The 13,074-nt window shown below is 47.3% G+C and overlaps 1 protein-coding gene across 2 annotated transcripts in view; it reads left to right on the top strand.

Moving 5' to 3' along the window:
• The first annotated feature begins 4,165 nt into the window (after positions 1–4,165).
• COPG1 (coatomer protein complex subunit gamma 1) overlaps positions 4,166–13,074 on the top strand; it is a 29,751-nt gene continuing 20,842 nt past the window's right edge. The window contains exons 1-4 of one of the 2 annotated variants that reach the window (XM_019536857.1): positions 4,166–4,243; positions 10,078–10,130; positions 10,981–11,061; positions 11,842–11,913. In XM_019536857.1, the coding sequence (XP_019392402.1) occupies positions 4,216–4,243; positions 10,078–10,130; positions 10,981–11,061; positions 11,842–11,913 (234 nt within the window). In that variant the 5' untranslated portion in view covers positions 4,166–4,215. Of the gene's footprint in view, positions 4,244–6,593; positions 6,736–10,077; positions 10,131–10,980; positions 11,062–11,841; positions 11,914–13,074 lie in introns of those variants that run through there. The other variant, XM_019536856.1, reaches the window with a different exon arrangement.

Raw genomic sequence — 13,074 nt, 5'->3', positions numbered from 1 at the left:
TGAAGCTGTCCCAGGCTGTGCTTTCAGGGGAGAGCATCTGGCAGGAGAGGATTCTATGGGACAGGTGAGATTTCACACTCAAGCCATCATTTATGAAGGGTTAGGTGGCAGGTTGCTTCTTACTTGGACAGGATGCTTTTACCATGACACCTGGTTCTCGCAGTGCAAGTGCTTAAGCTGTATTTTTAGAAAGAGAGAGTCCATAAGAAAATTGCCTGATACAACCTGCAAATGGCTTTTCAGTCTCTTCTCTTGAGCCGAGGGCAAATGTGACCATAGAGAAAACAAACCTCAGTCTTCCCGTTCCTTCCACCTGTGCTGCTCCTAAACTTGGAGCTATGGGCACGGGATTCCTCTTTTCAGCTGAATAGTCCTTCCAGTTTCTGGAAGATCAGCAGTTCTTGATACAAATACCTAGGTCAAAACACTCTAAACTTGGCCCCTCAGTCTGAAAGTAGTAGAAACTCCCCCACCCCATCCCAAAAAATAACTTGAAGAGGGAAAAGCTAAAAACTAACATTGAGGCTTAATTTACAATTAAATGTCAAAAGGCAAATCCTAGGTTTGCTGTGAAGGGGAAAGATCTAATGAATTGTGCTGCTTGTTGCTTTGGCTGCACAACATAGTAAAGTCCCTCCACGGACGTGAACCAATCTGGGAAGGTTTTTCTAGCTGATTTCCTTGGGGAACAGAGCAAAGAGCCTGGCACGAAGAGAGAGAAACAAACATTTTAAACACTTAAAACAACCCTCTGTAAACCAAAGAAAGGGCAGGGTGACACTTTAGAGACTAACTTGTTCAGAAAGGCACAAGCTTAGGGTGCTTGTACATGTGAGGATGTGACAGCCTGCTGCAGCAGACGCTAGGACTTTCAGAGCTTTGCTTCCTAAACTCGGAGCATGCGCCAGATGCTGCTCAGGTGGGTACATCACAGAAAGCAATAGTGGTGTCAGCTCAGAAGACAGTAGCTGACGCAGGGCAAGTATTTCGGGCTGTAGCATTTGAAAGACTCTTGCTCTCCGTCTATCTCTCTCTCAGCACAACCTGTTGGCTTTCCATGTCTTCCCTGACCACGTGCTGTCTGCTTGCAGCCTTCCTAGGCGATGATGCCCAGTCCCAGAACCTTATCATTACTGACCTTCTTGATTGTGGCCTGGTGTCCAGTGACAGCCTCTAAGAAAATGGGCAGTGAGAGGCTTCAGAAGGTCAACGATGCTGAAGCCAACAGCTGCCAAACCAGCCATGAGGAGAGAGACCACCCTGTGAGAGAAACAACAGTGGGAAATGGCAAGGCCTCCCTGACTGTGAAGGACCCCTCAGCTGCACACGGACTTCAGCACAGAACCAGTGCTATGGTGAGGTCCACATGCGAAGTGACACGTCGGCCATTACCGGGGGGACTGTCCACCCCGCTGAAGCTCGACCACAACAGGGCTGCTGCTGTCATGAAAAAGAGCAGTCCTGGATCCAAGGTCTCCCTGTCTCTTGATGTCCCTCTGCATATCCTGAGAGTCCTGCTAGAAGAAGCCAAAGTCAAGGACATGCGAGCCAAAGCAGCAGCCAACGCAGAGCTCATGGCCCGAATAGGGCGTCGAAAGTAAATCTCAATCATGTGAGCTCAAGTTGTCCAAACTTTGGGATTCTCTGTAGCGTAATGCAGCCCCTATGATGTAACCAGTGCATTTATTCCTGAGTTGTGGCCAGTGGTTCCGAAAGTGCTTGCTGGTGGTTCATTGAGAACTGGCTGTTCGTAGGGTGCTGACTCCTACCTCTTTGCATACAGGTGCCGACTCCTTACCCCGGAAAGGTTAGTTGCCTGAAAAAAAAACAACTGGAAACAAAGAAGGGCAGTCACTTCTTGTCTTTTACTTCAGTTTTCCTATCTGTAGAAGGGGAACAATTATGGAACCCCCTCCCCCTCAAAAATATATGAAGTGCTGTACGGACAAAAGCCCTATCCTGTACCTGCCAGATATGCTTAATGTGCCAGGTAGAGAGGCTTTTATTTAGTCTCCATTCAGAAACATTTTTGCTGTAGTCAGTGCCTAAATGAAAGGATCTGAGAACTCACCTTTAATTATGTACATACCTGCAATGGCTTTTGGCTGGGCTGGGCTGAGCTTGCTTGCACTTCAGCTATCTGTATCCAGAGGAAGGATGGTCTGGTAGGGACAACTCTGCACTGAAATTCAGCAGCTCCGGAGATCTATTTTCATTTCTCCTGCAGATTTGCTGGTAGAGTTGAGAAGGGCTCATAACCCCTTTCTTTATGTCTCAGTTTCCCTATCTGTAAAATGGAGATAAAGATAGTTCCTACTTCACAGGTGTTGGGAGGATAATGATCAATAATGGGTGGGGTATGGAAAAGTTGGGGAACAAGCAAACAGAGAAGAGGGCCTGGGAATCCCTGGCAGCTTCTGTGCATATTCTGGAGCCACTTTCAAGTCCAAACAGCCCCAGCCCCTTCTGTCAAACTAATGTGGGAACTGGGAGAGGCACCAGAGTTGCTGTGTGACACAGAACAAGCAAAAAATGAGATCAGTTCTGCTCCCTTCTCCTGGCCCAATTGACACCCAACATTTTACAGATCCCTGGCCCCCCAGTCCCTGGCTGGCATGTAGCTTGGGGGCCACTAGCAAGAAACTGTTTCTTGACAGTTTTGTTTTAATGAAAGGAAGTTGATCTTTAAGGAGAATGTTTCCCTGTGCTTTAGACAGAAAATAAAAGCTCTGGGGATAATACAGAAAGCAAAATTGACAGGTGAGGTTTACAGGAACAAACTGAGACAGGTTAAGAGCTAATGGACAGGAACAATGGATATTTGGCTCAATAATCTCTGGGACCCTGGGAAAAGAAACACAAGTCGATTAGGCCTGACTCTTCGCTTTATGTTGGCCTAGTTCTATTGTTGCAGTAGAACAATACCTCCTGTTTACAATGTTGTTGGATCTGACATGATCTCTGGATTTCTCTCTAGGCAGGTTTCCCTCTGGCTGCAGGGACAGCTGTCTTTTTGTGACTCAGGCTACCAAATCTGGCACTTCACCCAATACACTGTACTGCTGTATATTTTTAAATATGCCGTTTTCCAGACATTTGAAATACAAGGTCTTAAGTGTGTTTCCTTCTTGCTGTCTCTATGCATCTCTCTTTATAAAAAAAAGATGTTCATTCTCCTGTATAAGAGAGTTTATATTTATCACGCTGAAAAATTTAGGAGAGAGTGCAAAGAAAGATGGGATATGTAAAATAAAAGGAGGCTTATCAAACGCTTCTGTTGTCTGTATAACCATTCAACTAATATGTTACATCTGGCTGCATCATCATAACCTGGTTGGACCCTGTCACCCAAGGTAGCATGCATCTCTATCGTTGGGGACCAGACAATAAATGAGCCCAGAAATAAGTGAAGCTGCAGCAAGTTGCCCCTTCCTTCTATTGGCGTTTTGTCTCCTGAATAGGAAAAGGGGGGTAGTAACCAAGCCAGGGGCTGATAGAAGCGTACCATGCTGGCAGTATGCAAGTCATTTGGGAGTAAGGTGGCAAATAAGAGGCAAAGTCGCCCCCACCATTGTCAACTGGCTGAAGAGTAAAATTAGCTCTCGTGAGGTCCTTCTGGACCAAGAGTGAAGTGGAGACAATGTGGGTCAGGAACTACTGTGATGATAGCAGGCCGCAAGGAGTGCAGTTCCCATCTAGCAGGATGTAATTGTGCAAAGCCCTTGAACAACTGCTTTGGGGCTGACCCAGGTGCAGCAATGACAATCTCTGGCAACAGCCATGTTCAAACCCTCCTTGATCAAATTCAGTGGTGTGTATAGGGAAATAAAGGGAAAGCAGAGTCATTCGGCAATAGAAATAGGAGCCAAATTAAACCTGATTCATGGAAAGCAGTGAAATGGTACCAGTTTATGTCAGTCAAGTATTTGACTTCCCTCCCCTTGCTCCACATGTCTTATTTGGGTCTCCAACCACGGTTTTAGCAGAAACAACGCTCTTGCCAGCCATGAATGCAGCTGTGTGTAAATGTGAAACGTCACATTTCACCGCTGGACCCTGACTCCCACGTCTTTGGTGAGCCTTTGAGATAACAGCAGAGAGCAGGGACCAGCCACTGGGTACAAAGTCCACTGCCTGTTTGCACAGGACAGGTAAAGGACTGGCTGGAAGGAGAAGCCCTCCTCAGTCCAGCTGCAGCAGATTCTGGACGCTGCCATGTTCTCTGATGACTACTTGATCGCTAGTAAGTACGCTTCTCCTTACAGATCCTTGCAGCAGGTGCTAGCAGCAAAGCTACAGTATTTGGCAAGATGTTTCTTATGAAGGACTCGTGCACTTTGTGATTCAGAGGGTCAGGCAGGTAGATACATTGGTGCAGCGCCTGGAGGTTTCAGCAAAAGGTGCTAACTCTGCCAATAAACAGTGCAAGGAGTGAATAGTAACAGCCAGGCTTCCTTTTGCCAACACTTAGACTTCTAGGTGCCATGATTTTTCCAGAGAGCAACGACACTCCCCACAATGCGGCTTCTGTACAGTCTGACCTCTCTGTCCAGAGAGGATGGAGGACATGCAGCCAGTGCCATGACCCACTTGGATGTCCCATCTCACTTGCTGAGCAGAGCTGGACTGGATCTGAACTAGGAGAGTCCTTGGGTGTTCACTCACAGGTGGGGCTATAGCAATCCTCAGCAATTATAGTGATAGGTGATGCCTTTCAGTCTGAATCAGCTCTGAACAGCCTGGCAGCATGACGGTAGGCGGAGCTGTGCTCCATTGCTGGAAGTGTTGGCTTTCAGATGGAGATATAAAATGTAAGCCCTGCCTTCTTTTAGTCATTATGGGAGGTACACAGCTGTGTCTTGGCTGAATTTCACCGAATTAATTCCAGGCTTCCCTAAATGTCCCTGCATTTTTAAGTAGTGTTGGAGTGATGCTGTAGCTGTGATGGTCCAGGCAGCTAGTCCAATAAAAGATAGCACCCTCAGAAACCCTTGGTTCTGCATTTTTTTAAATGGGATTTTGTGTCCATTCTCATTCCCAAACCATTGTTAGTGAAATGTTCAATGGATGCCACATCCCACAAGGGCACACAAGAGAGGGGAATGGACTGAGACAGAAGCAGCCAAGGGTGTTGAGGGCTCATAGTACTAAATTTCTCTGGCCCCTGCCACACGTTACACTTCAATCACGGTTAACCACATGGTTAATCACATCTTAAGTTGTGACCTGGCCACACATTCGATCGATCAATGATATGATACATAAGGAATAAGCCACCAAATTATTCCACAAAAAATGTGTAGTATGTTTGTGGCTGGTTCCTATCAAACCATTAATGGGAAGATGTAGCCAGGTGCACCCCTGGGGCTGGGAACACTATCAGCTGAGAGGGCTCTCAGCTGCAGGTGTTTACTACTTGTTGCTGCAGGGGTCCAGTGCCCCTGCTCTGGGGAGAAAAGACAACCGGGGTCAAATAACCCCAGCAAGGTGCATGTCCAGTCTCTTCTTGAAGACCTCCAGGGTAGGTGCCTGCACCACCCCTGCTGGGAGTCTGTTCCAGAGTCTGTATTTGTATGATAATTTTAATCCTTTTACGAGAAATAATACTGAAAGTGTTTAAAATGTACAATGATTTTTCATGTCATTAAATTTGGGGGAAAAAAACCCAAGTAAGTCACTCCACTGACAATCTGAGCTGAACTAGATTATTTGATCTCACTTGCATTGAATTGGAATTTGAGAAGGAATAAAGTGAGTCGTATCTACCATTTATCTTTAACTGGAGACTTACAGTGAGCAATAGAAAGTAGCTGCATAACAAACACATCACTAAATCCCACTGTGTAATAATACTAAGAACTTTATTTTAAATGCTATGTAACATCTTAAATCGATAGGACGTCATAGAGGTTCCACGCTTGCCTCATTTGCAAATTCCAGGCATGTACCTAATACAGCCTGCTGCAAAATAAAGCGCAGATTTACCAGCCACAGAGCTGCAAAACACAAGAGACAAGAATAATCGTAGTAATAAATTCAGTTTAACCAGCAGTCAGAGAAAGACTTAAACCAAAACCTCCTGGCCAAGTTTTTGGGGAGAGGAGATGTCTTTTATTAGTCCAACTAAATAGTTGTAAAAAAATGGTTGAGTGGGCAGTGCCAAGCAGAGTGCAATGATACCAGCAGTGACCACATAACATGGCGTCACTTTAAAAAGTCTTATGTGCACACTTTTTGTTTCAGTGCATGGCAGTTTTTCAGAAAATACGGGAATTTGACCTTCCAATTTCACATTTAAAACCTGTTCCCAGCCCCCTACCCTGGGCAGCAAGCCAGGCTCCTCCAGACCCAGCGCCTGTGCACCTCACCCCGGGGCCGCCCCACGCAGGCGCAGCCCCCCGCCTCCTCTCGGGTCACAGCCCTGGGCTGGGCCGCGCCCCGCCCATCACCTAGCACCACCTTCCGCAAGGCGCATGCGCAACCCCCTCCTTTCCCCCGGCCACGTCGAGGTGAGGGACTGCTCCGGGTCTCTTGCGCGTGCGCACATGCGCGAGGCGGGCGGGCTGAGCTGTCCCAGTGACAGGCTGGCAGGAAGTGGCGTGCGGGCAGGAAGTGGCGCCGCTGCTGGGCTCGCGCCCCTCTGCCCCCCGCGCCGGGCTCTGCGTTCCACGCGCCCCCTCCCCCCCATCCCCGCCAGGATGCTGAAGAAGTTCGATAAGAAGGACGAGGAGTCGGGTGAGGCGCGGCCGCAGGACGCCCCCTGGCGGCGGGGATGGGCGGGCAGGGGCAGGGGCACCTGTCCATGCCAGGGCTTTCTGCAGTGGGGCAGGGCGGGGCAGAGCCAGGGGCCGCGGTGATGCTGGGCTGGCATCTGCGGGTACCGGGCCACACCGGCACCTCTCTGCCCCGTCCTGGTGCCTTGCTGGAGGTGCTACTGGGATGCACTGCTCCCCCATCCCCTGCCAGGTGCAGTGCCAAGGCTGGCAACAGCCTGCCCCAGGCGCTGAACGTGCCCAGGTGCTCGTGCCTTCTCCGCACCTGGGAGTTGACCCTGGCCATCTGTGTCCAGGGGTGTCTCCACCTCTTTAAGGACAGGCTGGCTGGCTCCACAGGGCCAGGCCAACCTGGAAATGCTCAGCAACAGGGGGTGCTACCATGGCATATCGTGGCGGACAGGGGTGAGGGTTGGGGTGATAACAAGGGATTGGAGGGGGGTGCGGAGTAGGGGACACCAGCTGGCGCCTGTTGCTTCTCAAACGCATCCAGGGCTGTGTGATGTGCATTGGGAACGTGGGCTAATGCCCACCATGTAAAGCTAAAAGCCCCCCTTTATTATGGGGTGCCACTAAGTGCACATCACATTATTGCTGGGGACACCTAAAAAAGAAAATGGTGACAGGAGAAAAGATCAGATGTTTAAAAGGGGTTCACCATGGAGGGACACAGAGCAGAGCACACCGGTCAGCACCCACTGGTCCACCACCAGGTCCAAGGAGCCAGTGAAGCTCTGCCTGGAGTCGTGAACAGATCTAGGACAGGAAAACAGCCCTTGAATGCATCTAGGGAGCCTGCAAATGCTTCCCAGTAAAACTACTTGGAGATGTGGGCATATCTTCTTCCTCCATGCATAAGTCCCCAGGTTGGCTTCACCCTTGGTGTCCTTCCGAGTCTGGTAGATGACAAGCTTGGCCAGAACCAGGAGGAGTTTGCCCAGAAGTCCCTCCAGGAAGGGATTTACTTGGACTTGATGACCCCAGTGATCCCTTTCAGCTCTTCTTTATGATTTCTATTTTGATGCACGTCAGACCTGTTGATATAGGTTTGGGCCTTCTCTGAGCTCGTTTCTCCTTCAGCTCGGTATTTCCTAACGATCCTAACTTTTGGGGGTGGGACTAGCTTTTTAAGCTGTCTCTCTAGGGACTCTATATAATGGCACCTAAGACACGTGTCAGGGCCTCTTGTGGTCTGTGCAAATGGTGGAGGGGCTGTTAAGGAGGCTGATTGAAGATGTGATTGGTCCTGTGTGTTGTGGCTTTGACACTCTGTCCACCTTGGTGTACTTCACCCTGCTTCCTACAAGCTTTTATTTACTGTATCCACCCTGTCTGTACATCTTGGAGACCTTCCAAGTCCACGTGAATGTTTTTGCTCTGGTTCTTGGTGCTTGTTTGCATCAGACTTTTCCATGTTGAATGAAGTTTCCTCTCTCCAAGCTACATGCACAACAAAAAGCTAATCCACAGAGGATGCCTTTCAGTCTTGATCTCTTGCCAAGTTCAGGTTTAAGTGATGTAGCATGTCTCATAGCTTACTGACCTCACAGATTAGTCTAGTGCATCCAATCATAAAAGGACAGAAGAGGATCATTTTGTGGGTAAAGCCTGGGAGTCAGGGGACCAGAGATCTTCTGCAGTTCTTCCACATCCTTCTTATGCAGCCTGGGCAAGTCATGTAAGGGCAATTTCAAAAGTGGCCCCAGATTTTGAGTGTCCAGTGCAAGGCATGTAGCAGTGCTGAGCATTCCAACACCCCGCGGAGGTCAGCCAAAGCGTGTCCACAAACCAGTACTCAAAGTAGACATCCACAATTAGAGGTCATTTTGGTAACTGTAGCCCCTAACTTCTGTGCCTTGGTTTTCCCCATCTCTGAAAGGTGGATAATTATTTGGGTTGCAGGATGCTTTAGTAGTTAAGTCAACACAGATAAAGGGCCTTAAGATGCTTAGGTGCAAGGAGTTGGAGAAGGGTCAGGAGATTGGTGATGGTTAGTAATATTAATGGCAGTTTGAGAATTACAAATATTAGAAGCTAAAGTGATCCGTGGGTTGCAGGAGCGAACAGAGTTAGGGGCACTGGTTGCTGTTAAGCCTTCTCTGCTAGATGAGCTTATTCAACCCACCTTTGGAGTACGTACAGCTACAAACGCTGGCATTCATCGCTCCTCTCTTCGCCTCCCTTCTCTCTTCATCTGCACATCTAAGCTTTGTTCAGCCACATGTTGTGTTGGTGAATGGGTCCCAAGGTAGCAGGGTGTCTCTTGCTTAAATGAAAGGAACCAGTGCCTTTATGTAAAGATCTGAGTCTCACACAGAGTGCTGCCCCCTTACATAGTTCTTCAGGACCAGATCGTAACAGGGCATTACATGTCATGGGCTATACTGAATGCAGGCAGCACCAGTGTTGAGTGTGAGGGTGGCTTTGGGTCATGTTGGGTCCACATGGCAAATTGAGTTTAGGCATTAATGAAAATTGCTTATCAATAACTGCCAGCTCAGGCAAGGCTGAAACTCTCTGATATGTCCAAGAGAGGCAGATAATGGATGCTACACATAATTGTAGTTCTTGCCCTGTGAGTGTTCCAGCTCTAATTGTTGATGTTTTTCATCAAGTAGTGTTTGGTCTGTTAAACAGGATGATTAAAGAGACTCTATTTCCAGGCTCTCCAGTCCACTGCCTTGTTCGCTTTAATTAACTTTAGATCTGAAAAATAGCTTGTTGATGTAGTCCACTGATTGCATGATGGAGCAGAGTAACACAGTCCTGATTTACCAGGGGGATGGGGAGGTTAGAGCTTTGTGGGTTTATGGCTGTGTCGGATTGATTTCTGAGCCTGATTGGTTTTGCTGCTGTCACTGGAAGTGCTGTCAGCCCTGGGGACTGGAAGAGGGCCTTTCATAGCCAGTTACCCCCATCTGGGAGCAACACAGCATGAGAGTTTCTTCAGAGCTAATCATTCTACCTCACCCAAGGCAAGGTGGAGAGAAAACTACAGAGCCCTCCTCTGCGAAGGGGTGAGGCATTTGATTAGTGACTTAGTAGAGCTAAGAAGGAAGAACAATTGCTTGGGGGTAGAGGTGGGTTTTTTGTTGTTGTTGTTGTTGAAAAGCTCTCCTGAAAGGAAGATACTGTTGGGGAGCTGGAGAAGGGTTAGGTGACTGATGGTGATTAGTGGTAGTAATGGCAGGCTTGAGCATTTTAATCCTTCAAACCTAATCCTGAAAAGTGCAAACAAAGGGGGTTTCTGGTGTCTTTTCCCACAGCACCATTCCTGAGGTCACAGTTGCTCTCTGTGTTCCAGGTGGGGGTTCCAATCCATTTCAGCACCTGGAGAAGAGTGCAGTATTACAAGAGGTAAATCCTTAAAATCCCATGGAGCTCGCTGTCTCTTTTGCACACAGTGACATGGCCTCTTCCTACTTAGAGAATCTTAGCAAATAACTACAATTTTGCCTCAATGCTGCTGTTATTTAAGTCAGTGGCAAAACTTCCCTGAGTTGTTTTTTTTTTCAAGGGAAGTGAGTAATCATATTTGTCTGACAATGAAAAGAGTCCGTGTGCTATAAATTTGAATAGACAGATGCATTCTCATCCATTGGAAAGATCAGCTTTTCTTACTAAGGCAGGGACTGATCTCAGATATCCTAAAATTCGGCTTAGGATAAGGAAAATTGTAAGCAGCCTGCAGATGGTTAGGGGATAGTCAGTGTGGGTCTGGTCTGAGAAATGATTATTTAGGAAAAAAAATCTCCTTTCGTCATAGACCAGCTGCCTGTGTGTTCAGAGTCATCTGTTCATACATGATATTTTTGGTAATGTTGCCTCCTGTCAGCCTTGGGTAGAGCTAGCTCAGCTCTGGGAGAGGGAGCTATATCCTAACCTGGCCTGTGCATCAGCACAAGAACTGCTGCTGCTCCTGGCATTGAGGTTGCATGGGGGTGTGACTGAGGTCTGAATTTGGCCTCTCAAACCTTGATTACAGCAAGGCTATCTGAAAGCAGGCTGAGTTAATAGGGCTGGTTGTGAATAGAGAACAGCTGCTTAATTATGAACTGGGAAAAGCTGTTCTGAAGTAACTGAGAACAGTCTTAAAATACCCAGCCGAGAACATGTTAGCTTTAGCAGCCTTGCTTTAAAGAAAGTGTTGTGTGTTAGGTAAACCATATCTCCTTTGGCTTTGACTCCTGCTTGTGTTTGCTTCTAGGCTCGGGTGTTTAATGAGACTCCCATAAACCCTCGGAAATGTGCTCACATCCTCACCAGAATTTTGTACCTTATAAACCAGGTAATAGAAACATGAACAAGGAATCCTTCAGATTTTAAACCTGTTTCTTCTAGAAATGTGTCTTGTCTGCTACATTCTGATAATTTAAATGTCTTATGAAATGATGCTTAATAACAGGAAAAGACATGGCTATTCTGTAAGCTGGCCCTTGTCTTCCTTCCCTCTCAAAAGTTCTAGAGTGATGGAAGAGGATAGTTAAAAAAAAAAAATTAAACTCACATGTTGATGACAACAGGAAATTATTTCCTTAGCACTGCCTGATGGGCAATGTGGGCCTAATCCTAGTTTCAACTGGCGTTATAAGTCAGAATTTGTATAGGTTTTATGTGCCCAGTTGGATTTTTCAGAAGTACCTCAGCCACTCAGGCCTCTCTGCATTTTTAACTATTTAGTTAACTGGCCCCTTAGCCATCACAGCTGAGGGGACTGACTGCATGGGCTGTACAGACCAAACTCTTCTTTTACTCTTAAGGCATCATCTCCAAGTCCATTAGTAGTAGTCTTGCTTTCTGTAGCAGCAGTGAAAAAGGCATTGTGCTGTCTACACTAGCAGTTGAGCTGTTCTCATGCTGGGTCAGGAGTCTTGCAGGTCAATGTCCTAGCACCAATAGAGTATCGGAGGTGGATTCTCTGTGTCTGTCGTGAAGCACATGGGTGAGAAAGAGACCTCCCTTTGTTACAGCCCAAGCTGGGCTTGTCATATTGTCAGCCCAGCCTCTACCCAGCACTAAAGCTATTGTATTTAAGGGATAATTCCTACTTCTCTTTTGCCCATACTAGGGGGAGCACCTGGGTGTGATGGAAGCTACCGAAGCCTTCTTTGCTATGACCAAGCTGTTCCAGTCCAATGATGTAAGTCCTTTATTTATGCATTTTTTGTGTAGATCTGCTCATATTGACCCCAGGCTAATATGTCAACAGGAAGGGTGATTCTGCCCCCTTGGCGTAAAGTGCCCCATTCCAAAGGAAAAGGAACTTGTGCCATCATACATGGTACCTAGAGTTACTCTGTGCAGGTGACCTTGTGGATGTCCCTTTCAGTCACAGATCATCCAGATCAAACAGCTGCCATCCACCTAATCAAGCTGTTTACCAAGACAGACTCTTTGGATGGGCCGTTGGCTTGGGCTCTTCTGTCTTATTCCTTTTATATTTAATTTTCACATCACTGTGATAACTAGATTGGTTTGGGCACCACTGGGGGAGGTACTGAATGAGCATAATAAATGACAGCCTGCCGTACTCGATGCCCCATGATAACTTGAATTTTTTGCCTAGCAGGCACGGCTGGTGAACTCAGACTGCTAGGGTGGTGGAGTGTCCCACGGGGTGGTGGGTGGGGAGGGGGTTTGCAGGCTCCCCTCTACCGGTTGGAGTGCCTGGCTGGCTGCAGCCGCCCCCTCTGCCCCCCCCCCCCGAGTTCACCAGCTGTGCCTGACCCCCAGTAGGATCTAAAGAAAGCAAAAAATTGGTGTTGTGCTGGTAGCGAACTTAAGAAATGGGGTATCAGTTCTGAGTAGTCCAGCAGCAGTCTTTTGACTTGGTTCCCTCCCCACAGTCAGCTGCCCGCCTCAAACATGCCAAAAAAGCTACCACAAAAGCACAAGACTAAATATCTTTAGAAATGATGGGGGTTTTATTTGAATTCTAGTTTCTGAGTCCTTCAGTTGCCCTCTAGTCATGTTCTCTTAGGTCCTTGTGAACATGATGGTTACATATAAGGTAAAATCAGGGATCTGCTGGATATGTTGGCATGATGGCTTTATCTGTCCTTTTTTATAAAGGAGAACTGAGATTCTCTCATTGTCAACACCTGTCTTCAGGAATTGGAGCTTTTAAAAAGTGCCAGGTATCTGGAGATGTAAAGTACAGGCATACCTCGGAGATATTGCGGGTTCAGTTCCAGACCACCGCAATAAAGCAAATATCGCAATAAAGCGAGTCACAGGAATTTTTTGGTTTCCCAGCGCATATAAAAGTTATGTTTACACTATACTGTAGTCTATTAAGTGT

The sequence above is a fragment of the Crocodylus porosus genome, unplaced genomic scaffold (assembly GCF_001723895.1).
Source record: "Crocodylus porosus isolate Cpor-Errol unplaced genomic scaffold, CroPor_comp1, whole genome shotgun sequence".
Taxonomy (NCBI): domain Eukaryota; kingdom Metazoa; phylum Chordata; order Crocodylia; family Crocodylidae; genus Crocodylus; species Crocodylus porosus.
This window is presented reverse-complemented; position numbering and strand designations above follow the sequence as displayed.